The 27348-nt window shown below is 37.6% G+C and overlaps 1 protein-coding gene across 1 annotated transcript in view; it reads right to left on the bottom strand.

Annotated features, from left to right (window-relative positions):
- Window positions 1-27348, bottom strand: part of CUL1 (cullin 1) — a 52478-nt gene continuing 25130 nt past the window's right edge. The window contains exons 3-22 of the mRNA XM_071429748.1: window positions 24522-24696; window positions 23689-23856; window positions 22577-22627; window positions 21571-21661; window positions 20694-20857; window positions 17279-17441; window positions 13509-13639; window positions 10692-10799; window positions 10485-10591; window positions 9295-9343; window positions 8771-8902; window positions 8116-8233; window positions 7093-7169; window positions 6211-6342; window positions 5307-5399; window positions 4092-4139; window positions 3913-3995; window positions 2349-2454; window positions 1466-1579; window positions 1-542 (exon numbers count right to left, since the gene is read on the bottom strand). Of these exons, the coding sequence (XP_071285849.1) occupies window positions 462-542; window positions 1466-1579; window positions 2349-2454; window positions 3913-3995; window positions 4092-4139; window positions 5307-5399; window positions 6211-6342; window positions 7093-7169; window positions 8116-8233; window positions 8771-8902; window positions 9295-9343; window positions 10485-10591; window positions 10692-10799; window positions 13509-13639; window positions 17279-17441; window positions 20694-20857; window positions 21571-21661; window positions 22577-22627; window positions 23689-23856; window positions 24522-24696 (2191 nt within the window). The 3' untranslated portion in view covers window positions 1-461. The remainder of the gene's footprint in view (window positions 543-1465; window positions 1580-2348; window positions 2455-3912; window positions 3996-4091; window positions 4140-5306; window positions 5400-6210; window positions 6343-7092; window positions 7170-8115; window positions 8234-8770; window positions 8903-9294; window positions 9344-10484; window positions 10592-10691; window positions 10800-13508; window positions 13640-17278; window positions 17442-20693; window positions 20858-21570; window positions 21662-22576; window positions 22628-23688; window positions 23857-24521; window positions 24697-27348) is intronic.

The raw sequence follows: 27348 nt of genomic DNA on the forward strand, positions 1-27348 counted from the left end.
TCTTTTAAATTTTTTTTATTATTTATCACACATTAAAAAATGAAACACACTATACAAATGGTTTTTCATAGCAGATTACACATGGGTCCATTCAGACTCGCTCTCCAAGTGCTGCCAACATGTATAAGTGCTGCCTGTGATGGCAGCTGTTTATCATATAGCCAATGTATTGATTTAAATGCAGTAGCATGCAACCCTTAAATGAGAAGGGTCTGATTCCTTTCTGTTCTTAAATTAGGTTAAATGGCATTGGTGTCCATATTTACATACTTGAAATGTATCAATCCTGAGCAGTTCTGATGTAAATCTGAGACTGGCTGATGGAGTCCTGGTCTCAGTCATTAAAAAGGGAGGTCCAAATGGCAGCAGGGTGGCTGCTATGAAGTTCTGTTGCTTTCATTCTTTCCATCACATACCTACTTGCCGAGTGTCACACAGTCAGGTCATTGCTAATAAAAATGCTAAGCCAAGTAACTGTAGGTGTCCTTCTCGCCATCTACACGTTCCAAGTATTCCTTCTCAATGAGGATGTCGATGCATTTCTGTGGGAGGAACAGAACAGAGGTAAGCTGTGGGACACGGGCATAAAAGCCCTCTCTGGGGTTGCTCCAAACTTTGATTTTGACCCCCCAAGGGAGTTCCCTGGCAAACAGAGGATGGGAATAGGCAAAGGACACAAACCACAGCAGTTCACTCTCCTCTTTCTGACCACATCCAAGCAGAAGGCTTTGCTAATCCACTAAACTGAACTGCACTTACTGGATGCCATTCCAGGGGTGTGACTGGGAGATCATCAGTATGCTGAACAACTTCATAGTAAGACAGCAAATAAAAAATTACACCAAGATGCAGAGAGCTTATGTAAGGTATGAAAGAGCAGCAGCAAGGAGGGGCTCTCTGTGTAACTGCCCTGGTGCCAGTTTATGCAACTGCTGTCACTGCCTGTCCTTTGCCTCACCTACCCTTTAGTTGTGGATATAACAACTGCTGGTGAGCTCACTTAAACAAACTGATGAAGAAATTAATATACATAAATGAATAATTAATATAATCAATATAATTATGAGTAAATAATTAAATACAATGCCCCCTTCCCCAGTGTTTTTACTGTAAAGGAAAGCAGGAAACTTCTATTGAGCTAACCCCAAGGCTGTCTGTTGTCCCACAACTGGGAGAGCAGGAACAAAAGGTAAGCCTGGATCAAGGGCTATGGTAAGCTGCCACTGATGTAAAAAGACGCAATCTAGCTACTATTTTACCACCACTGTCAACAATGTGAAACACGGATAGTACTCCAAGAGAAATGCAATATTTCTGGTTAAAATATTTCCTACTTGCAACTCAAATCTGTCCTTGCCCATCCCATCTCCTTAGCTTTCCTTTTTAATTCAGAAGCATGTGTTTTGTCTGTGTATATACTCCTCACCTCCTGGAATCCAGGTTCAGAGATGTGGGTCTCACATACCTTAATTACAGGAACTCGTGGCTTGAACCTTGAGGACAGCTGTGTTAGCACTTCTCCAAGCAGTTGCTGGTGTTTTAGAACCTTCCTCATTTTCATGATTCTCACAATAGCAGCCTGCGCAGCAAAGTTGGGAAGGTGTGTTTAGGAGCAAAGTACTTGTCCCTCTGTGTAGAGCCATTTAACTCCTCTAGATCATGTCTGCCCCTGCAGAAGCACCACCACCACCACCAACTCGAGCACCAGACAGGGAGAAGCTTGCCCATGAGTGTCAGCTACTCACACAGACTTCAAGAACTCAGAGTCTCCACAGCACACAGTCATCAAAAGTGGTTTTGACACATGAATTTTTAGAACTGTGCTTACAGTCAGTCAGTCATAATAATAATAGCACCAACTGGTAACAAGAGCCACACAAAACTGCTTGTGTAGCAAAAAGCCTTCTTTATATATTTAACCTTACTGTGACACTGTCTTAGTGGTACATCTCTATTTCCTTCCCCTGCCTCTCAAGTGGATTCCAAATGAGCTGATATAAAACCACTGCTGATTTCCTACTACCTGGGTATTGCTATTTTTTTATTATTCAGTTTTCACCCAGGACAAGGTCTGGTGAATGTGTATCCAAGGAACCCAAACACTCATCAACATCAGGTTAGAACAATGTGAATGAACGCATCCTGTCTGTAGAAGTGCCTTCCTCCAGTTTTTACTACAGATCCAAATCGCCTTTAAGAATATTTTAAATACATTTTTTCAACTCTAATGTAGTTAGAGCAATGTAGTTGTCTTCTATAAAAGTTAGGAAAACCCTACAGTAAGCTTCATTAAATGATTACACAGATGTGATTCTGAGTTCATGACAGCATTCTGCAATAAAACTCACCTGAATCAGTAGTTTCCTGTCTTCCTCTATATTTTTGTGTGTAGTTTCTTGCTCCTGCTTCTGTTCAGTCTTCATTGGCACATTGATGTTTACCCTTAATTTTTTGCTGTAAAGAAAAGCAGAAGTTAATGAACAATTAGACTGTTTAAAAACCTAAGAAACACAGAAAAAACTCCAAACAAAACCCAACTCCAGAATAAAAGCCACAGCATCATTAATTACTTAACAACAATACAGGACTTTGGCTCTTCTGAAAACTTTAGACACTCTTCTTCAAGATAAAAAACTTAAAGTAAAAATAAAGAATAGCCACAACCAACCAATGAAACAAAATACCTTTCTGGTGGGTCCCTGTGTATCTCACAGCTTAGTGAGATGCTTAGTCCACCCTAGTGATCTGTGTAACTAGCACTGTACAGTTACACTGTATTCAAAATATTTCTGTGTGTAGTAAGAAGTGTGGAGTCAGTGAAAGGGCAAAGGAAGTCAACGGAAACAGAATCACCTTTCTGATTTACAGGCTGATTCTGACCATAATGTGGAGAAATCTGTTTGTTCTGTGGAACTGGGCTCTGCCTTTCTTTCAGACTCCCTGGCACTGAGAGCTGTGCTGAGGTGAGCCCACTGCCACATGTGGCCACTCAAGACAAGGTCCTGTGTCACAAGTGGGGAGCAAACCTCAGCATCAGAGCACCAGGGAGCACAGGGCTCTGCTCAGCCTGTCAGCTGCATTGTTATTTATTTAGCACAGTGCTCTCCATCATAAATTGGGAACCAGCTGCTGCACAATGCAGCAACACTGAGCTGTTTCCATCACTGCATTAATGCAACAGACCATGAATTCTCAAACCTTTAATTTGGTAAAGGGGGACAGAAAGCAGATAAAGGGTGAGGTACAAGAAAAGGTTTTAAAATGTTTCTTTCACCTGAGATCTTATCTTCAGGAAGCACTGAACTCCTCACTGAATTTATGTGTGTTTATATCTATGCTCTGGTAAGCATGATAAGAAGTACCACAGTGCTGTAAACAGCTTAAAATACACAACTGTTTAAAGTAAGTAATAAAACCTACTGAAAATTGTGTTTATTAAGTCTTCAAATCACTGTATACAGTGTGGTTATAAAACAAGCCTGATCTTCTCATGTTAGCAGTAGTGGATGAACATTTATGTCTTTGACCTTTGCTGGTCACTGGACACTACTGTAACCTTATAAAATATCATGGATTTGCTGAGTGCTTGTGAGTAACACCATGGCAAAATAGCAGCACTTGAATAAATTATTCAAGAATTAGACAAGAATCGAGGAACAAAAAGGACACATGAAAATACATCAGGCCTTGACTTTATTTTATGACTTAATGACAAAGTCAAAGCCTAAGGGCTGAAATCACACCCATCCCCCACCACTCACGAGCCCCTTCCCTTAATGCTGGTACATATTGGATCTACATTTGAATTGGCACTTGAACCCCAAAGCTTTCATCCCAAGCATATTAGGTTTCACCCAGATTTTGAATGCAGAGGAAGCTACCCATGACATTGAAGTGATGCATGCTGCTTACTTTTTGTAACCAAGATACAGTTTTATTAAAGTATCAGGTTTTAACTCCACTTCATCAACATTTGCATTTTCATCTTCCAAAACCTGCAATAAATAAACAAACAAACAAATAAATAAACAAATAAATAGTGTAACATATTTCACTGTATGTTAAGGTCATAACAAAGCAAGAGTACTTACAAGCAATTTTGATTTCAATAGTATCTGTAGAACTTGTGCCAAGATATCCTACAAAATTATAAAAAACATTATCAGTACAGATAGCACCTTTGTCTAACTTAAAAACTTGAACAAGAATGAACATATTTAGACTAAGAACTAACGAGTGCAGAGCACTGCAAAATGAGGGGGCAAGAAAAAGCAGTAAAAACTAAGTTCACAGAAATAAAACCATGTCCTTTTTGGGTGTTATGACATATCCCCCTTGTGGTTGGCCAAATATAAAATTTTTGAGAAATACTAATTCCAAGCAAGAGATCTTCCCAGTTGCAGCTTTAGAAACTATTTTGAAAGCAGATTTATATGCCTAAGAAATAATTTTTCCCAAACCATGCAAATATACATACCATGGCAAGCTTAAACTTCAGAAAGCAAGCACTCTCTGCTTTCTGATTAACATATTTTTATTTTAACAGGGATCAGTTCTGGTTGCTGTTGCTGGTTGCTCCCCCAGAAGGCTACTGGAAATATTCTGTGCAGGCCTGCAAAGCTGCTCTTTTACTACAGTCTGTAATAAATGGCAACCCCCTAAGACTTCTGGGTTTGCTGTAATCCATCAGCAACAATAATTTCTAGGTATGCATTTCTAGAAGTAAAGATCCTACTGAAGAGGAATACCTAACTTTCCAGAAGTCAGAGCAGACTTGATTCAAACCAACTGCTAAAGGTCAAATAAATGTCATATTGTGGGCCACAAAGCCTGCTTGGGAAGAAAAGGAGGGAACCTTTTCCACAGGAGAGAGTTGGCCAATGAACTGCAGATTTACTATGTTCACGTAAAAAAGCCTTGAGATATAAAAGAATGACAGATGCATAGATCAATCATTTAAGGAAAATGCTGGTTTTGCTAAAATGTTGTCTTTTAACATTAAAATGTATGCATTGAAACACTGAAAACTTCTACCCAGAGCTCAGCAGGAAGCTAGACAATTCACTCCAGTCATGAAAAGGCATGTACATGCACTAAGACTCATTAGAAGACCAGGCAGTTATGATTACAGGAAAGTAAACCAGGAAAGTGAATTGACCAAGAACAGAGCACATCTGTCTCCTTTGGGACAGAAACTGGTTCTGGCTCCAAGCATGTGTAATCCAAATTTCTTATGATAGCAGGAAAAGCCCTGAAGACCAAAACACTTGCTCACAAGAGTGTGGTAAAACATGCAAAGTCACTACCATTTTTATTTGAGTACTGTCTGTCAGCTGCTGCACGGTGTAGGCATCTTCTGTGTTGTACTGCAGTAAAATCGCCATCTGGAATGTGGATGCCTGACAAATCCAAAAACAAAGAACAGAGGGGAGAGGGGGGAAATCAAAAAATGAGAACTTACAAACACTTTCTGAATTTGAACAGCCTGAAATACACCAGTAAACATATATACTGGAATATTTGGACAACAGAGAATACCCAAGTGGTGCTAATAAAAAAACAAAAATAAAAAAATCAAATGTTGCTTTTACAACCAGAACTCCCCCTTCCAGCATTATCTAAACATGAACCCCAGGATTAGAATCATTTAGCTTGCTTCAGACACTCCATCAAATTGTCTATTATGGCATCAAAGCATTATCCTTGTATTTGCCAATATAGTTTTAAGTTGTTTTCCTCTGTCACTCTAGCTCTTGCCCATTTAATCTGCATTATACCCAATATAGCCTGTTGAATTCATCCTCACAACCCTCCCAACTCGAGCAGAATAATGAAACTAAATTTATACACCAAGCAGCTATCAGTAGCTTATCCACCTCTACCATCACAGGGTTAACCTATGATGACAAGGTCAAAGTCCGACATTATCTTGTTTCTTCCTCCATCTACTTTTTGAGAGAAAGCAGACAGGAAAGTATAAGAAGCATGAGATCCTAGGCAAAGACGTTGCATTTATCTCACAAAATGCATTTCACTGCCTGTTTAAACCACAGACAATGTGTTCCATTTCCTAAGTCCTAATTTTAAACACAGATCTTTAGTATCAGTATAGTAAATAAAATAAACATACAATAAAGGTTCTACTGGCTGCATCCAGTCCTCTGAAAACAACCATCACCAAGTGTTTCTATTGCTATGACTTGTCCTTACCTGTAATGTGTATCTATTTTTGAAACAGTTGGTAACCAATTCCCCTTTGGACAGCTGATACAACCATGTTAATTTTCTTCCACTGTGACGACTGGCATAAAATGCAGTAAATCTCTGATAGCTCCGTTCTAACTGTATAAAAACATCAATAAATAAATAAATTATTATTTACCTTCCTTTACCATTACTACAACATGCTATGGAAGCAAAAGGGGATCATCAAATCTGATCACCCTCAACCACCACGTTGTCTAAATAGCCCAAATGGAAACTCAAAGTATTCAAATTTGGCAGACTGGATGAAAAATTTCCCTCTGTTATAGATCTCCCCTTTAGAATATCATTAACAGTACAAATATAAACAGGCATTTAAGGTTCATTCTTCCTTTTATGATACATTAAGCATGGCTAGAAAAGCAATTTGTTTTAACCACCTTCATCCTCCAAGTAACAGCATTACATTTATTTCTCATGTTAAATATTCATGTCTTTTTTCTGGAGAAGCACTCAGCAGAAAACTGATTATAATATCTAAAGATTTTACTGGGCAAAGCTGATGCAATGGTATGAAAAGGTTTCTTAAATTAAGTAAACCCAGAAAAATGTACTAACAAAGATTTGCTTTCGTTGCTGTTGAGTATTTTGAAGAAACATTCATTAACCAGGGAGTTTTCACGGGAAAGATACGAAAACACATATTTCACACAGTTCCCTCCTACTACCTTACTCAATTATCTTGTTCCAAATATCCTCAGGCCAAATAGGCAAATAACAGAGACAAAGTCTTCTCTGATACATAACAGAATGGAAGGAGACAGCCTTGTAAAAAAATTTCTCTCATGATCATTCCATGCTCAGATGAACCAAGAGCAAGTGCCTCACCTCAGATGGCAGAGCAAATGTACAGGACTGCTGGAAGGGCCACGATCCAGAACTCAGCACTTGGATGCTGAAATCCACTGAAAGAGAGGTGAAGAGGATGAGCTGCATTATCCCACTTTCTCCTAACTCCCTCTTCACACACAGTCCCAGTTCTAATACAGACATGTTTCTGGCTCACGGTCAAACTAACATGGTAAAAAATCATTAAGCACTATTTTATTTTTGTCAGAGCATAACCAAAGCTACTCATGAGAGATGTCACTAAAGTTGGAGAGCAGCGAGTTGGAGAGCAGATTTACTGTTACAGGCACTCAATCTTCTCTTATTTGGAGAAGTCACTACTCTGTTTCTATCCCTACAATGAATTTCTCTTTTAACACAGAAGTGTGAAAATTTTAAGTGTTCATCATCGCTCCACAATACACAACTGCAAGAACAGACCTTTCACAACTTGTAAGGCATTTTGGTCAAGTATGAATAATACAAAAACTAAGTAAAATTTAAACCTGATGATACACAACTCTAATTGTAATCCAAGAAATAATTATCAGTTCTTGACAGAATTTGGTTTAATGTGCTTCAGTTGAAAAGGAAAGCATAAAAAGGTGATGGGGCATCTAACAACCTAGAACACAATATACTTTCATCCTTAATACTTTCACATAAATCTAAGTATTAAGCAGCTAAAAATCAAAACTGTTTAAAGAAAAACATCTCTCCAATCAAACATAAAAAAAGAAAAAAAAAAGATGAGACAGTATTCAATTTAATTTAGTTATGTACCTAAACATGAGCTCTAAAATCAGGAGAAGGCTACTCAGAAAATAAATAAAGAGCTACTAGAAGACAAAGAGCAGACCTAGAATTTAAAGACCTAATTTAAACATCCCAGCTATCATGGTCAGAAAAACACTAATTTGTGGCAGTATGAGTAAGTCAAATATTTCCCTCACACACTTAGTTCTGCAGAAATAAGAGGAAGCTGTACTATGCAACAGTAACTTAGGTAAAGGTGTTACTTACAATCTAATGGTTCTGAATTGGTCAGGTGCTTTTTAAACTGCTCATTCAAATCCTTGCTTACACCAATATCTTGGAACATCCGCTGCAGCTTGGAGGTATACTCAAAACCACAAGCTTGCTGTATTTAAAAGCACAGATACATCAGCAAGACACATTTTGGACATTGGCTAATGAAGAGAACAAAGTGTTGGAACTTATTTCCTTAACAGAAGATGTACAAAGTTCAATATTTCCCTCACTCAAAGTGCCCATCCCCCCTGGAATATGTGCTTTACCTGCCATTGAAAACTGACAAAAATTTTGTTTAAAAATTAAGCAAAACACAATGAAACAGACTACTCAAAGGGTAGTCAACTGTATTTTGCTTAACTCTGCCTAAATATGGTTAAGAAAATTAAGCTACTTTTCAGCACTCATTCCCTTGAATAATTAAATCCATGTCATACATTTGGCTAAGAATAATTAAGCTTAGCTCCAGCAGGCAGACATGCACTAGAAGTTCCTATGACTTAAAAAACCAACCAAACAAAAAACCATAGGTTTTGTATTTTTCTGTGCATAAAATAAACAAATGAAAGGATGCATGTCAATGCTTTCCAAAACAGTGTGAAGATCTGCAAGGCAGTAGATCATGGGACACTCATGGAATACTCACTTTTAGTTTGGAGATCATGCTTGCCTCAGCATCATCACTAGCACTGTTTTGATGCACAAGTCTCTTTGCCAGCATTTTAGCATAGAATTTTTGAAACACATCCTTATCCTCAATGTACTTGAAGACAACCATCTGGAAAAGCCAAGATAATTTGTAAGGGAAAAATATTTAAACATTTGTCTTGAAAAAGATGTAGCAGAAACTACTTAATTTGCACCTATATTTTAAAGACTGGGGTTGTTTTTGGCTTTTTTGAGAGAAGGTGGAGGGACTGGTGGAGTTTGCTTTAAATATGGATACTATTTTAAAACACGAACTGTATATTCCACATGTAGAGCATATTATATATATGTGGATATATAATGATATAAAAAGATGTCATGGAAATTATACATTTTATATGCATATACAGAATAAGCAAAAGCATAGCTTCAATATAGCCACTTTAAATCTGCTGTAAAGGGTTTTTTAATAAACAAAACAAAATAATTTTTATATTTTATATGTATTTATAGACATCTTACCACTTGATTGAGTGTATCTTCCAATTCTGCTTCTTCTGGATTCTTTGAGCTGCAATTAAAGAAGTGCATTTTTAATGAGTCCTAAACAAGAATTAAACCAACATATGGATGCATATGGAAGCTTTAGAAATAAAAGAATGCAAATTTGAGTAGTTCTGGGATCAAAGGCTCTTTAAAGAGAAAACAATGTAATGAAGTGAACAGTTCACTGCTCCACCTGTCAGTAATTCAATTCTGAAGTTCCCAAATGTCACAGGCTGAAGTCCTGGACCATGACTTGCTTGGGACTTGCTGGTGGCCTGGTATTTCTCAGGATTTATGAGCTTAAACATGGACTTCTCTCTTCCTGCTGCTAAATGCTATCTTTATCTCTTATCTTAGATAGTACAGTGAGAAGAAACCAGGTCACAGAGCTGGGACTTGACTGGGTAAAATCTCAGGTGGCACCACATTGTCTTCCTCCATCTCACATTTGTTCACCAGGTAAACCCCAAATCTACCCTGCACACAGTCAGTAGTTGTACAGGAGAAAAGAAATCCTTTGCTGAATGAAGGAGGAGATGGGAAAGAGAAAAGTGAGCAAGTTCTCCCATTTTTGGGTTGTTTGGTGGTGGCTTTTTTTCCTCTGCCAAAACAACTAGAAATGGGACAAAACTGACACCAATTCAGTATGAACTGAACTGATACCAACTCAGCGTATGAGCTACTGAATCATTTAAAGCCAAATACCTTGAATTAAAATATGAACTATGAAAGCAGTTAGAAAGCAGTTTTTCTCCTCAATTTCTGCCCAGACAGAAGAAGATATAGAAAAAACAAAAGGGGGGAAGCAACAGTTTTAATAGAAAAAGGGAATGTGCATCTCTTTACAAGGTACAACCCAATTTAAGTTTTTCAGTGTAAAAACCCCTACCTGAAACCCCTCCTTCAAGTTTTACTGAAAAACAAAAACTTAAGATTCCTGTAAGGCAAGAAAGATTTGCTTATTTCCTCCACTATTCCTTAAAAAGAGTACCAAACAACACAACGTTTAGGAATGGTCCTACTGAAATTTTTGCATCCAGAATTTGATAAAATTAATTTCTTGCAAAGTGAAGTTTGTACTTCTGAAGACAGTATAAAACTTCATAGGCTAAAATCTTTTAAAATAAAAGTCAACATGAAATAATCATTTGTCTTTGAGGACATACCTTTTCTTTAGTAAAGAGTCACAGTATCGTGCCAGTAGCTCTGGGGATTTACTGGATGATTGAGCCATTTTTGTTACCGCATTATTATTTATAAATCGACCACAAGCCTATAAATCACAAAAGACAGTGAAATTTTGGGAGACAATTTTTTTTTTTTTTGCATGGAAAAAAAAACCAAGTCCAGTATCTGCCACTACATGCACTTACTTTGTCTAGTGCAGCCACGAAGCCAGCATCATTGTTGAATGCAGACATGACTAAAGCGTTGTACTTCTTATGGACATCCAACACTGTCTGTACATACATTTTTGGATCCTGCAATAAGGAGAGACTGGATTTTGCAACCTGTTGACTTTCTGCTTTCGACTTCCTCCAGAATGGAGCAATTCACTGGCCCAAGAAAATTTGTGTGGAGAAAGTCTATGAAGTATTAGAAACATTTTAAAGGTAAAGTAGTACCCAGACTAGTTCAGGTCCTGTGTCCAGGACTGACTCATGTTACTGCAAGCTTTTATTTACAGCAAGCAGAGTGCAGAGTGTACCACATGACACAAAAGACAACAAAGTATTTACTCAACCACTGCAAACATTTTCAAAGACCTAAACTTGCTTCAAATCACACTTGTGAGAGCTGGACAATCATAAAGTGGCAGCTGCTATAGAGGAAAATCTCTGTAGTAAGAATGTGACTAGTGTAAATCCAGTTGGTACAACTTAGTACAGACACCTCAGTCATTGGCAGCACTTAAAAACGATGTGCTCAGCACCTGGTGGCAGCCAAATGCCAATAAACATCAAGCTTACTGTACTCAGACTGAGTTCTTTGTGCAGTTACTGATCTTTGCTTCTCAATAAAGATGGAGTGGAGGCAAGGAGTAGGGACAATGATGGGCAAGTAAATCATCAGGCACACAGGACAGCTACTACTACACAACAGACCAAAAAAGGCTAAAAGTCTTCAATTTGGAGATCAGAAGTTCTTGTTGGCTAGAAGTGGTGGAATATGAGCAGGGTTTTATCAGGATCCTGAAAAACATTACCTGTTGCCACTGAAGACAGACACAGACTATCATGGACCACCAATCTCATGCCATGCTTGAGACAAAGAACTGAGATTATTGAGAACTTCTGAGATAAGGAATGCAAGTGGATTTGAAGAACATTCAGAAAAGTACTGATTACAAGGACTAAAAAAAACAACCAACAAAAGGCACAAAAAGCAGCCAATCTTCTGACTGAAAAGCAGTCTTGTTAATATAGTTAACAGAGACTAGAGCACAACTCCTTCTGCATTAAAGTCTAAAATAGGTGAAATGAGACAGGCTGGTATGACTATTTCTCTGCACTGACTACAGAGAAAGTGAGAAGCATTTGTTCACTTGATTATCTGTTTAGACACAGTACAGGTAAATGAGGTTGGGAAGAATCAATCCTAAGTGTGATAGAGGACTAACAATGCAATGATGAATAGCAAATACAGTGGTGTGTGGGATATTGCAAGAAAAGGCAAGATGGTTCCCAAGTGTAACAGCCAGAGATACTACTTCATATGAAAATGAAGAGCAAATGTGTGGAATAAGGAACAAAATAGAAAGATGTGGAAACAAGAAAAAGTGTCAGAGGCAGGAAGAGTTTTGTAAATGGTTGGAGTCAACTAATACATGCAAATCTTAGACCTCCTCTCTCTGAAAGATGAAATAATTCCTGGAGAAAGAGCTTTCATTTTTTTTTTGGTGGCCTAATTCTTCAAGGCCTAAGCAGGAAAAAGCCTCAAGAGTGATGACCACTAGGGGATGTATAAACCATGGAGCAGATCTGATCTCAAAATTCACAGAGACACCTACAAATGAAACTGAAGATTCCTGAACTTGCTTCAAGATTACTTTATGATTCATAAAAGATCAACACTGCTAAAAAGCTGTGCACTTCAAATGACAGAAAAGAACAACAGACACTACACCCTTCAATACAGATTACTGCTTTAGTATGAAGCTATTTCAAGAACTCTCAGGAAAGCAGTAAGTTAAAATAAACTTTGTCAAAAATCAAAGTTAATCATAGAATCATAGTGTATAGGGACCCACACGGATCATCAAAGTCCAGCCTCTGGCTCTGCACAGGATCACCCTGAGAATCACACTAATGATGGTATTATCAGTGACAATGCCTGAGAGCATTTTCCAAGCACTTCTTGAATTCCACTTTAAATGAAATTTACCAGAATCTATATTCTATCCTGATCTTGCTTTGTGCTATGTTTCGTTCTTTCTTTTCCCCTGGGAAACATCATATTGTCCATAGAGAAGAAGGCTGGCAAAAGGTTTAAAAAAACTTCATGTTGCCAAGATGAAACCCTAATCAATACAAAATCAAGTTTGAAATTACAATTATGGGATAAAAATTGAAAAAGCAGCCTTTCCAAAGACCTGATCTCCTCCTTATATTGTGACCTTTCCAACCATTTCAGTTCCTTCTTCTTTTTCTATTTCTCATGCTGTTCCAAACAGAATAAAGACATTATCAAAAAACTCAAACCAACAGAAAATTTCTCTAGATAGTCCCATCCAAGTCAGAATTCCTTAAGACAATGAAAAGAATTACAGTCAACTGGAGATAATGCTTCTTGAAACAGTGGACTTTCAGGTGTACTTGTATTGTAAGTGCTGGGTATTGTATTTGCACAGCCAGCTTTCCAAGCAGCATGACATCCTGACAGAGAGCAAAATCCCAGAAGGAAACTCACCCTCCTCCTCAAAACCAAACCAAAAATCCCCACAACCCACCCAAACCAAACGAAAACCAAAAAAAAAAAAACACCCCAAAGACCCCCAAAATTTAAAGAGTAGAAACAGAGTGATGTAAATTTTGTTTTAAACATTCTACCAACATTTGAGAATTGCCAAGTCCTTACAAATTAAATTAGCGAGAGGGAAAATGAACAAACTGGAAGTTTTATCAGGAAACATTCACTATCCTCTAATACAAGTGGCAGCACACAGAGACTTGTTTTGATGGGATACTTGCATTTAGTGCAGCTTCTCCACATTTCTCAATTGCAGCTAGACCCTGATTATGAATGTGAGTTTCCAAAAGTTTTTTCAGCTCTCCAAGGCCATCCTGGATTCGAGATACAAGGTTATACATGCGACCCAAGTCTGTAAAAGAGGAAAAAAAAAAGGAAAGCTAACATCTCCCATCTGTACTGGCTATTACTTCAAATTCTCATTTACAAGTTGTCAATAGGAGCTAAACATCCACTGTCAACAAAAACACATATGCAACTGCTCCTGAAAAAAGCCAGAAAAAACGACAGTAAACGATTATACAGTACAGCAAACCTTTGCACTCACCTGGAAAGCTAACACTAGTTAAAGAGAAGATAACCTGTTATACTAGGATCTACTTTTTACCTTCAGAATGCAACAAATCTCAAGAATAAAACCCCACAATTTGAATGGCAGAAAATTTACTTCTGATTTTTAGTTTTTGCAGGTTTAAAGCAATGATTTAAAAATGGTGTTAAACCTCTCTTATTTAAGTAACATTTTGAGGTGCTGCCATGAATTTGAGACTCTTATTAATGTTACTGCTGGCTGTGCTATGAGTATAACATTTTCCAGCTGACCACTGTTCTTTAAATCTTATTCTGAACAGGTCAGTTCTCAGATATCTAACTGACTTGTATTCTTGTACTCTAATTACTTGTAGCCCTTTGTATACCAACACTCCTACTTTGGGCAGCATCAGTGGTAACAGTTGGAAATTTAAAGCAAAATATTATGTGTTGATACAACCTTAGCAGGTAAATTGAAACAGTATAAATCAAATTTCCTTCAATAAAGCACTGTCAGTAAGAGACATCTCTTCAAAAAAAACAACTTTGACTGATTACCAGTAGTAATAATTGTATCTGGAAGAAAAAAGAAGTTCTGAAAAGCATTACAACAGAACCAATGATGATAAAACTGCATGTCATTTCCTGTATGTTAAGGCTTCATATTAAAATCTCACCAGTTTTCAGCCAAGACTTTCCAAATCAATTAGCAATTTTGGAAAGTCTAATACTGAAGAGGGTTTTGGTTTTTATTATTTAGTTTCAACAGGATAGATACTTTGTATTTTCTGAGAGCAGAATTCTTAAAAAAAAAAAAAGGCAAACAATGAATTGTCCATAAACCAGGTCCACAAACCTGCCAGTCACCTCTTGCAATCTTGCCCTCACTGAACAGGCACTCCAGTGAAACAGTAAACAATCAGATTATTTACTGTAAACTAAGGAGGATATTTCACCTTGTGGAACACATGGAAAGGTTGACAGCTGCATCTAGCTCTTCTCAGGTGCAAGGACTTCTCTGAAGGGCTTGTGAGCAATTTATTACCACCAGAGGATTATCAGATTAAACAAAACAGAGCTATCAATGAGCTGGTGCTCTGCCTAACTCTGAAATACAACAGAGTTTGATGCCTTCTAATACTGAAGGGATGACATTTCAGCTCAGTTAGGTTTCTGTATAACACTTTTCTTTCCTTAAAACTTCATCAAACTTAAACTTGCAGATTTGAAAACTAAACTTTTTTTTCTCTCTGTGAAAAACCATGATTGCAACCTGATGTTAACTTTTATAAGAACATATGAATACCCTACATAATTTTAGAAAAAAGGTAGGAAAATAATGCCACGCATAGATACAACAAGCTGCTGCTGTATTTACCCACAAACAAGTGTTCACAGGTTGGTTTATCAGGATGTCTGTGTTAGGTGAAATAAGGAAGAGATGCTACAAAGTCTCATGGGAGATTTGCATGGTAACTCCACCTACATCATTACAGCCTTCTCCCAATAAACCCAATTATTTCCTACAGCTGCTATACTGATGTGAGTATGTAACACATGAGGAATGTGTCCCACAACCTTTATAACCAGTTTATGCATTAGCTGCACAATGGATTAAAAAGTTACAGAACACCAAGAGGAGTGACCTGTAATATGATATTCTCAAACACAGTTTGCATGGAAGGACCTCAAAACCAGTGTATTTTCCTTTCAAGAGCAAAGCAATAAATATTTTAATCAAGAGCAACCTTTTATTGTAAGTTTAGGATAGTCTACCAAAGGCTATACTAGTATATCACAAATTGGAGAATGAACTGATTACTGTGATTAAAGAGTGAATTATCAGACTGGTACTGAAAATAAATTTTCTAATCTTGAAATCTCATGAATCTTAAAAAGGGCAAGGGAACTGCTACAATTTCCATAAGTGAAGCTTGATAACAGAAGAAAAAATATTTTGAAAAAGAAGAAAAAAATTAAGCATTTTAAAGAAAGTCTAGTTAATCTTAGAAATAATCCATATGAAAGTAAACCCAAAGATACAGAACTAGACAGTGCCCAAGACACAAGATACTTCTTTTCTTTTTTACCCTGACAAACTTATGGAATTGCATCACTATGGTAAGTGATTGTACTAAGGGTTCACATAACCTATGAGCTTGATAAAGTAGGAGGAAAAAAAAAGTCTGTGAAGTCGTCCTGTGTCCAGAAAAAAACTTTCTTTTTTGTTCTATTGCTATTTCAATTGTCAGAAGTCATTTAGTCATTTATGAAGTCATTTCACAAACCAACACCCATTAAAATCTCTTCCAATTATGGAGTAAATATTTACAAACACAAACAACATCTGACTCAAATACTAGTGCAGATTATTTACATTTGAATCAGCCAACTTCTGACCCACTAATCATGCTCAATTGCCCTTTTTGATTTCAAAGCATCTATTCATTATCAACATGACTATTTTAGATAGTAATAATTTGTAGTTGCTATTTTAAGACCAATATACAATGAGACAGAGTCATAGTTACAATTTAAAACTCTCAAATGAACAATTTTATCGTTAGTTACTTAACCACAGCTCTTTCCTTCTGCCCCTTTCATAAGAGCAGTATTTCAGCTATACAGCCATACTCAGACTTAAAATACAGATTTAATTAGTTCCCCAACTGGGAAATCAGAATTGTGATTCATCCTTATCATCTGCATGATCCACAGGAATTAGTTCTGGCTGTTATTCTGTGCTCTCTACAAACTCCTGAAGAAACTAATACAAACAAACACAACTGACAATTCCTTACAGATACCTAAAGTCTGATAATCTTCACTTATTTCAGTGGAAGTGTTGAAGAAGTCTTTATTCTATGTGTTCTCTATGACAATATATAAGAATCATTTTCACAGCCAAAATTAACTCATCAATTAATAATTTCCACCCTTTCCTTGTGCTCTAAATGCAATATTATGTATTTTATATATTCTATTTTAAAAGCTACTTATTTGCATCTACTCCTCTTTTAACATTTCCAATACATACTTCTGAACACTTTGGATTTTAAAATTCTCAGTGCTGACTCAGGAAGATCCACAGATTAAACTGAAAGTACTGGAAAGAGTACTGGTCTGTTTTTCACCTCCCACCTCTCCCACACAAGCTTCAGCTCCTGCTGGAAAAATGGCTCAAGTGCTCTTGAAACTCTTCTAGCTATGTTAAGAGAAATCAAACTGTTTGATTGTGCTGTTCTGCCTTAATATCTGGGATTGGGGTAGGGTCCTTGAAGCAGTATCATCAGCCATGCTGATTTCATTAAAACCTGCTTGTCCATCAGTTTAGTGACTATCTTCTCTCTTACTCTAATTCCTGAACACAAGACATTTAGCTAGCACCAGATTTTACATTATTCACAATTCATCAGGGAGGAGAGCTCTAAGCCTAAAGCCAGCGTTTGAAACTCCTTACCTTCATTTTTGTCAGCATCCAACAAATTCTGAAACTCTGTGTGAAATATCTCCAGGTGTTTTTCGATGAGTACTTGCTCACACTTTCGTGCTAACTCATCTTGTGTGCTCTCATGGAGATATACCTGAACTCTACGCTGCTCCTCAAGAAGGCGAGCTTCGGCCTACAGAAACACAGACATAAACATGAAACCCACAGGGAAGACAGAACACGAATCCAACAGCAGAAAACAGGTGACTGTTCAGTCCATTCTTCTAGAAAACAACAACAAGAAGCAAACTTCTCTCTACTCTGGTGTTGTGAACCACCTACTTTAGCAGTTATTTTTCCAGGAATCATAATACACATTTGGAATTGATGTTTATGTTGATGAAAATACAATGTGCTGTTTAAATGGCGGGGGAGAATCACAGCAGAACTGTTTTCCTGTTGCTTGTGAATAAGGAGTTTACAGATGGAAATCTGCTGTCAGAAAAAGAGAAAGCCTCTGACATGAGATGCTGGCAGTTTTAGGATCAGCAAGTTCTCCAGCTACAGAGGTAGTTTTGTTTAAGACAAACATGAATGTATTTCACGGCTCCACAAAACTAAAAGGCAGGAAACTACAATTTAACACTATGCCCATGACAAATTTATTTGAATAGTCTCATCTACATTCTTACACAGAAAAGCTTCCCAATAAACTACAGTCATTTAAATTATACTCGCATTTAATTTGGCATATGAAATGCTACATATGCGTATCTTCCTGGCAAACTAAAATTCTAAATGTCACTCAAAGAATAGAACTTATGCTGAAATGTAAAACTGAAATTGTTTACATAACAATTACCTCTATTTCATTTGCAAAAGTGTTAAGGATTCACATTACAAACCATTTGTAACTGCAGCACATTATTAGGGATAAAGGGCGTATGCCTTCTTATCAGCCCGAATTATTTAAATTAACAACGTCATCAAGAATATGGAATTAGGTTAATTCATTGTCTTAGTATGCTAGAGTAACAAGTAAGCATGAAAGATCATATCCTGGACAATAAAAAAGGAACAGCTACACTGCAAGTGCACTGCACCACACATAGGCAGCTTTAAATCATCTAAGTCACTGTTAGCTTCACTTGTTCTGCAATGATTTTGCACTTATGTCCTGTGAAATGGTCCTGGATTACTGTCTCCTAGAGCTAAACCAGTACTGATCAAGAAATAGGAAATGAAATCAGTAACTTGAGAAGGGATAGAAGCTCCAGCTCCAGAGTACTTGCCAATTTCTTACCAGTAAGGAATAACAACTTCCTTACTTAGAGCAAATAGAAGCAAATCTTTCTTATGAACATTGGAACTACTTAGCCTGTATTTAATCAATTCTGTATTTCTGTAGTTCAGGAAATTCCACCACCTCTGATGCTGCTTCTTAAAATATCCTTAGACTTTCGCTTTTAATGTTAATGCTCAGCTCTCATTGTGAACTCTTCTATGAAAAGAAATATTTACTCCAACTTCATGTTTCCTTATACTCTCTGTTTTATTTGGTGTTCTTATAACTCCATTTTCCTTTTAAAGTCACAATTCAGAAACAAGGGAAACATAATTAGTTCATACAACAGTATCTTCACTTGTGTCAACTATAAAAATGAGAAGTTCAGTGGAACACTATATTTCAAGGAACATTCTTAAAAAATACTGACCTTTTTCCCTACAGCACATCAGGCTATGCCAGCTTTACTCATGAGTTCTGGCCTGAGAAGAAAAATTCACAATCCTTCTAAACTCAGTAAGTCTGCCTATATAAGCACATACACAAATCCTAGCTCTAGTTAAGATTTCATTAACTATTCTACAAGACACTACCACAATTCTCCTGTAATAGGGTAACAGTCCTGCTATGCTGGTGTGCCCTAGGGTACTCCAAGGTTTCTTTTTATTTTGCAATGCTATTTATTGCCAGACAGAACTCAAAGTACAGTGCTCCAATGAGAATGTCAAGTAAATGCACTAACAGCAGATTACTCTGTTCACAGTTCATGCTTCCATCAGATTACTTGTAAGATCTTACAGCCACTAGTGTGTAAGGAGATGCCAAGAGTGCCCAAATGGCTTGTATACATCTCCAATATATTAATTTGAGCAGATACATAAGGCTACATACACACTTTCCTGCTGAACATTTCCCCTGCTGCCTGCTAACTTTGTATGTGCTTTCAGCTTCAAGCAAAGCAAGTTGCTTTGTGTATTTCTGAAGCCTTGAGGATTGTTTGGGGTACTAATCAGTTATTTCTACTTGCCTGTAATCTCTAGTTCTTGAAATAGCAATGACCTTCAGACAGCTTCTTACTGTCCTGTACCAAGGAAGTCTGGATGAGCCAGTCATTCAGGTTCTGAATGACTGAAATTTCTCTTTATACATACATTAGGATGAAAGTTAAAACAAGAACTTGAAAGGGAAGTAGCAAAAAATAATTAATTCAACATCAGAAAAGTAAACATAGGTGGGTCTGGTAATTATTGGGAAACTACTAAAGGCACAATTCCTTTTACAGTGTTATTTCTAGGACTTCCCCTCCAATCTTTTTTTTTCTTTTTGGGTAATTAATTGACTTTAATGCCAAGAGTTAAGAAAGGATGTGTTCTGTGGTAAAAAGCATTACACAAAGAATATTGCAGGGAGGGATGTGTATCTGCACATTACATACTTGAAAATTTCTCGTATTTTTTAACTAAGCTGAAAGGGAATAAAAAAGCAGCAATTCTGAAAGTGAAGAAAAGTACTGAGAATAAAATACATGAAGCAGCACTTGTCCAAAGTGGAAGATGACCTATCTACTACCGGGTCAGTAGGACTGACCTAATAACCAGGCCAGAAATAGCCAAGGTTTATCCTGCTTGCCCTTAGTTGCCCTGTCTGGGATCCCCAAAACTACAGACAGGTTCAGAATTTAAATCTGGCCTCTGTTGATGAGAAGTACTTTGAAGGGGTTCATGACACTAAAATATTCTGAGAGAACTAAAGCTAATTAATGATGTATTTCCTTAGCCAGCTTGCTCAGGAAGGTACTTCAATAAATGTGTCAACACACTGTTCCTTGTACACGAATGGTAAACTTGTGGTATTAAAGCAGAATTATTGTTTTGGTGTCTGGAAGTCTAAAAAAATCTGAATTTATTTTAACTTAATCTTCTGTTTTGACTGTTCAGAAGGTTCCATACTCTCACTGTACTACTAAAATGTGGTAAGGAGACAAACTTCAGACCAGATAAACAGAGAAGCAAATCACTACAAGGAAAAGCTATCTGTTTCTGCAAAATAACCATCATTTTAAGCAACTGAAAATAAAAGCCCAGAATTTATATTCCTTTGTCTCTAGAAAAAATTGGTATCCAGAAAAACAAAAATCACAAAGCAGATTAAGTAATTTACCTTCTTCATGTACTCTGTGACTGGGTTCTGTTGCAAGAATTCAGTACTTTCTCGTGTATAAAATCTCTCTGTGTCAGCAAGAAACTGAGATTCAAAGGATTCTTTATAGACAGTTAGTGTAGGTCCTTTTGCAAATGCATCATCTTCATTCAGCCCCAGCTCCACTAAAGGAAAAAATCACAATCAAACAAAAAAGACCAAGAAATAAAAAAATTGGTTGTTATGAAGTGGTCTCCTGCAAATAAACAAGGACACTCCTCCTAACTTAGATGAAAGAAATCAATTGGGACTGCATCAGCACCACTTTTTAAAAAGTACATTGATTTTGTATTTTAAAAATATCAGCACAAGACATTACTAATGTCAACTACACTTTTAGATACATTTCTTAAATGCAGGATTATAGGGTTTGGAAAATTTCACTATCTCAAATGCTAGTTCAAATTCTCCTTTCATTTTTCCCTCTTAAGAGTTCCAGATTATATGCTTTTGCTTTTATTAATGAAACTAGTCAGTAATTTGGATGGGAATGCTCTCAATATTATACAAAAGGAAAAAGCAACCCCACTCTGCAATGCAAACTACCATCCTTCCCCACTTCCAGATGTAGCTCCTTAATAACTGATTTGTAAATGATGAACACTCTTGTCTATCAGTTGCACTCTCAAGTTTCACAAATACGGTATAATCATCTGTTATTGTATAAAGTATCAGTCAAATGTGAAGTTAAACAATACAGAACTGCATTGACATTACCGTAAAAAAAAATCTTTACTGGACATATGAAGAGGTGGGATATTACTTCTGGGCTCTGATAGGGTACATAAATTTATTTATTTTTAAGAAAGCAACAGAATCTTAAAGAAATCACATTTACCATAGGATTGTACAACTCCACTGATCAGCCTTGTATTGATAGTTTCACCATTTCTTTCCTTTTCAATCAATTTCAACACTGCATTTGTTACCTTAGGAAACAGGGATTAAAAGTTAAGTCAAGCACAGAGAAAGCAGCTGGTAGATCAAGCACCATACTTAATTAGGAGTCTATTTCCATATTCAAGAAAAGTCAGGCACCTTGGGAACAACATTTAAGGAGATCTGAACATATAAAGTTCCTACAGAGAATGATACTCCTTTAAGTTATACAACATAATTACAGCCTGATTAGCGGTAAGGTGTACATGGATATTACAGTGCTTAGTATTTTTTTTTCTTTAATTTCAAAAAAACACCTTCAAAGCCAAACTTCTCTTCTTTTTATACTGTAGAGCAAGACCTGAGCTAACCACCTGTTCTTTGGACAAATAATCTGCTGCAACCACTTCATCATGAAGTACTGATAAGAAGTGAAATCAATCTACACATGTACCCAAGACTTGTGATGGAATGCCTTGTGTTGTATTGTGCTGATTCACTAATTTTAAACATTTAGCTGACCTGAGTCTCCCAGGCATCAGTGTAAATTCAACAACCCACAGTAAAATCCTGGCCTGTCCCTATCTGTTCTCATCCAATCCTGACTCCCAAACCTTAAGACATGACTGTCATCAGCCTGTATTCCTGCCTAGCTTAGTAACCACTGAAATTGCTACTTCAAGTCCCCTTACCTTTAAAAAAAAAAAGCCAAGGGTCCTCTCAGCAGAGAGATAACAGAACAGTCTTGGTATCAAGGTTCAATCACACACACAAAGGCTTATTCCTTCAAATGTCTATCTTTTTTTAGTATCACAAAGGAGAAGCAGAAGTCTCCATTTATTTTCCAGGTCTGTGCATACCCTCATCCCCCCAGGCTCCTTGAAGCAGTTACTTACAATATATGAAATTAACCCTATAAAATAATAAATAAATAATATAGTTAAAATATATTAATATACACATACCTGCTTATTTAATGGCCTGAATAAGCAGTCTCTCCAGGTCACCAAGGCAAGCTAGAGGTAAAAGAGGGGAGAAGGAACATGGAATGAAGAAAATATTTACATATACACATATACATGTAGGGTAACTCCCTTTAGGGAAAGCTGATGTATGCAAGTATGCAAGCTAATGAGAACTTCTAAAACTATATTTTGGCACACACATTTCTCAAGCAATGAGACTGTTTCACAATAAAATTACAACTGGGTTTATCACTACCTTTACTAAGTTGTTCCTTTTTCTACCAGGGGATCCACTGCCAACTCTGGAAACTAACAAAACCCACTTTGAGTGACTTTGAAAACACACAGCTTTTTTTGTTGGCAGTTTTCAAGCTGACATAGTCCCTTAGCATTAGGCTGCTAAAGTCAAGAGAAAGGGAACTAAGGATACAAACTGATTTTCTACCATATGCAGAATTATGAAGTGAAGCAGGAAAACAGAACAGCACTTTCCTAATGCTTCACCAGTAAGGACAATAATTATCTCCTTTATTTAAAAAAACGCCTTTTAGTTATCTAGGATACAGAAGTACTGTTAAGTTCTTATTTATATTACCTCACATTACAAAAAAATTATCAAGATCACATATCAATCTTTCAGAACTGCACCAAAATAACTTACACTACAAACCAAATGTTGTCTGAATCTTAGCAGCTTGGATGCTAAAAAATTTGTAGAAATGTATTGAAGTCAGAAAAAAAAATATTATTTACTGCTTCATTTGGTGTTTGAAATGCTTGGCTGAATTTTAAGTGGGATGACAAGGCCATGCTGAGGCACACAGATAACACTAAGCAGCAAATTCAGACATTTTAAACATTCAGACAACCCTCAATAGTCTACTGCTGAAGTCCCAACATATACAAGGCAGATGAAACATCTCACAGACTTAGACCCTGGAATTTTTACAAATATACCGAGATAGGAGTAGGGAAAGGAGGGAGGATGCCACTTTCCCCACTTCTACAGAATGTCTGTGCACCTCCTACAAGATTCAAGGAGTGATCTATAGAATGGTAACGCAAACATGGCAGATGGAATGGACAAATCACTCAGTTCAAAATCTACTTACTGAATAAATTTCATATATTCCTTTACGACCTTCATCGCACTCACGACGAACCCAATGTCGATTGAGGTAGGCACATATCCCATTCAATACTTTGCTTGAAAACCTATAATCTTCCCACTGTTGAGTGTAGAATTTCAGCACACTCTCATCCATCAAATCTTCACCATCCTGAAATTACAAGTTTATTAGTACTGTTGCGTGATTTTAAGGTACAACCAAGGCATATCAGGGTATGCAAACTGACTGTGTAATAAACCCACACCATTTACAGGAAACACATTGCTAATACATTTAGTTCTACATTAGTAAAGCACAAAGCCAGTATGAGATTTTGAAATTAAAAGGCTGGGAAAAAAATGCATAGCACAGATGAAGCTCCAGAAAACATCCCTGTCCCTCTGGATGCAAGACAACATCTGGCTCTATTAGTAGTTTATTTATTAAACTAAAATAAAGGCTACCATCGGGCATTTTCAACATGACAGGCATCCATTTTTTCAGCATTCCTAATATGCTGGTTAATTGCTTGGAAAGCCTAGCTATTCTTGCTCAAGTGCAGGACAGCTTAAGATGTCACGTAACATTACTTCTATAAAACACAGGAATGTTGTTTTGGCTTGAAGAGGAAAAGCAGCTCACAGGTGCAAACTTAAGGACTGATCTATGTCTGAGGTAAAGCCAACAAAACATTCTAATGGCTATGGAGACAAAAGCACCTTTTAATATTATTCAGTTTACTTCCAGTGGCCGCATACACCTCTAGCCTTACAACTTTTCTTCTCACCCCAGTTTATGTTACTACAAGCGCAGATCCATCTCATACCCCATCTTACCTTAAGGAGATTAGTCAAGTAGTTCTTCAGAAATTCTTTTAGCCGTTTGTACAATTCCAAGCCAACAAACTGAGCACCTCCAGGTGTCTGGCCCTTTTTCGATTTAGAAGGAGGTACTCCAGCTCCCCGTGCTTGATTAGATTGGTGTACACTGGTACAGTAGTTATAAACATGACTGACAGGAAAGTTAAGGAATACATTTGCCACCATAAGATTAAAAACACAATTAAAAAACAATGCTAATTTCAATAAGCTATTATCTATACAACTGTGAATGACCTAAACATAATGCATTACAAGATGCACTAGCCTACATCAAATCAAATCACAGCTAAGAAAATTAAGTAACTTTCAGCAGAATTATCTGCAGAAAAATTGTGTCAGACTGAGAGCACTGCAAGTACTGACCCCAACATTAAATTAATTTAACGCTTACTTAACAAGACCATCAAGAAAACAAAGCAGTGGAATTTGCTGATAAGATTATTTAAATGGAATTTATTTGATCTATTATACTGGTCTTCTATAAATACATAAGCTTTCATTTGAACTGAAAGAAATTTCAATACTAGCCTCAAGCAACATTCAGGAGTTGAAAACACAAGAGAATACTTTTGCATTCTTTCAAATACCAGTCTCTATAAAAGATTTGGCCACTTAAGATTGGCACACAGGAGGAACCTGGAAAGCAGTAATGGTGAGACACACACACATTTAAACGCACATCATAAGATGAGATTCACTATAACCCAATTTTAGATTACAAATTAATCCCAAAATTTGAGTGTAAAATCACAGAGTCATAGAATTGTTTAGATCAGAAAAGACTTCTAAGATGAGTCCAGCCATTAATATAGCACCACCAAGTCCACCACTAAACCATCTCCCTAATCACCCTATCTAAGGGTCTTTGAAATGCTTCCAGAGACGTTGATTCCACCACCTATCTGGGCACATCATTCCAATGCAGGACAACACTTACAGTAAAGAAAGTTTTCCTAATATCCAATCTACATCTCCTCTGATGCAACTTAGGGCCATTTCCTCTTGTCCTGTTGCTTATTACATGGGAGAAGGACATGACCCTCATCTTGCTACAGCCTCCTTGCAGGTAGTTGTAGAGAGCAGTGAGGTCCCCCCTGAGCCTCCTTTTCTCCAGGCGAAACACCCCCAGCTCCCTCAGCCTCTCCTCATCAGCCTTGTGCTCCAGATCCTTCCCCAGCTCTGTTGCCCTTTTCTGGATGCACTCAAGCCCCTCAACGTCTTTCCTGTTGTGAGAAGCCCAGAACTGGACACAGGATTCGAGGTGCTAAGTATAGCAGGATCATCACTGCCCTGGTGCTGCTGGCCACACTATTGCTGATACAGGCCAGGATGTCATTGGCCTTTTTGGCCACCTGGGCACACGCTGGCTCATGTTCAGACAGCTGTTAGAGCAGCACCCCCAGGTCCTTTTCCACATGGCAGCTTTGCAGCCACTCTTCCCGAACCTGCAGCACTGCCTGGGGTTGTTGTGGTTGAAGTGCAGGACCCAGAACTCGGCTTTGCTGAACCTCGTACCACGGGCCTCAGCTCACTGGTCCTGCCTCTTTGGACCCCCCTGCAGAGCAGATCCCCCACACACTCCAGCAGATCAGCACCCTCAGTCAACTCTGTGTGCTCTGCCAAACCACTGAGGGTGCACTTGATCCCCTTGTCTCAGGCACTGCTGAACAGAACTGGCTCCAGCCCTTGGAAAGAAGGTTTGTGACTGGCTGCCTGCTTGCTACCTTGCTGCATGCATTCATACAAATGCACTTGGTTGGGCTGTTGATCCCACCATCTCTTTTTTTGGCTAGAAGCCCTAATTCTTATGTGACCAGGCAATTCTGTGTTTTCTAACACAGGGACCCTTTTTTCTTTGCTGCCACATGGATCTCCATCACCTACCTTCCCTGAGATATCAGATTGAAGGACCTCACTAGCACACCATCCCCCAAACACTGGCATGCTTCCCCCTGGTTTTATCCCTTTTCCTTTTCAAATCTCTCTCTAGAAGACCTGGTAACTCTGGTATCTGCAAAGATACGTTTCCCTTTTTGAGACAGGTGTACCATGTCTGTCACCAGCAGGTCTGATGCCATATAAATCCAGCAATAGGTTGTTTAAAAAAAAAAAAAAGCCACTGACACCAGGCTCAGAGCCAAGTATTGATCTTTCAGCTCTTCCTGTTTATTCCTTCATCACTTCTTGGAACTGGAAAGAGAAAGGTGTGAAAACTACTTCAACTTCTGATCTCTTAACCAGTAATCCCAAGTCCCTGAAGTCTCTTGATTACCTTTAGAGTTCTTGTTGCAACTTCACTGCTGTCTAGCTGAAAAGTCTGAGAATTGTCCCAGGGTAGGAAGTCTGCTCTTTACACCTTTAAGCCAGGTATCAGAGATGCAGAAGATGACCCTAGCAAGTGGCAGCAATATTTTTTCCTCTTATACTACTATAGCCTGGCAGACTTGCTGTAACAGTAATGTAACATTTCAGGAACATATTCTGTTTTCTGATCTAAAAAACTCAAGTATTCAGAATTCTTCCAAAGTAGTAAGTGGAAGTCACATTGCCCCAAACATTTCAAATAAGAAGGCATCCTTAAAGAAGCTGCATTCCACAAGCAAGAAAAATAAACTAGCTAGGTACCACCTAGATTGAACTCAATGAGAACTCAGATCTGACAATCAAAATCACCCTAGTGACTCACACAAACAAAAATCAGCCAAAAGGAATGAAGCTACTGAGTGCTCACTCTTCTACTGCCAGTCCAAGGACAGGCTTTTAAGTCACATCCTTGTTAGAA

The sequence above is a fragment of the Agelaius tricolor genome, unplaced genomic scaffold, assembly GCF_023055355.1.
Source record: "Agelaius tricolor isolate 1412-34295 unplaced genomic scaffold, bAgeTri1.0.p SCAF_6, whole genome shotgun sequence".
Taxonomy (NCBI): domain Eukaryota; kingdom Metazoa; phylum Chordata; class Aves; order Passeriformes; family Icteridae; genus Agelaius; species Agelaius tricolor.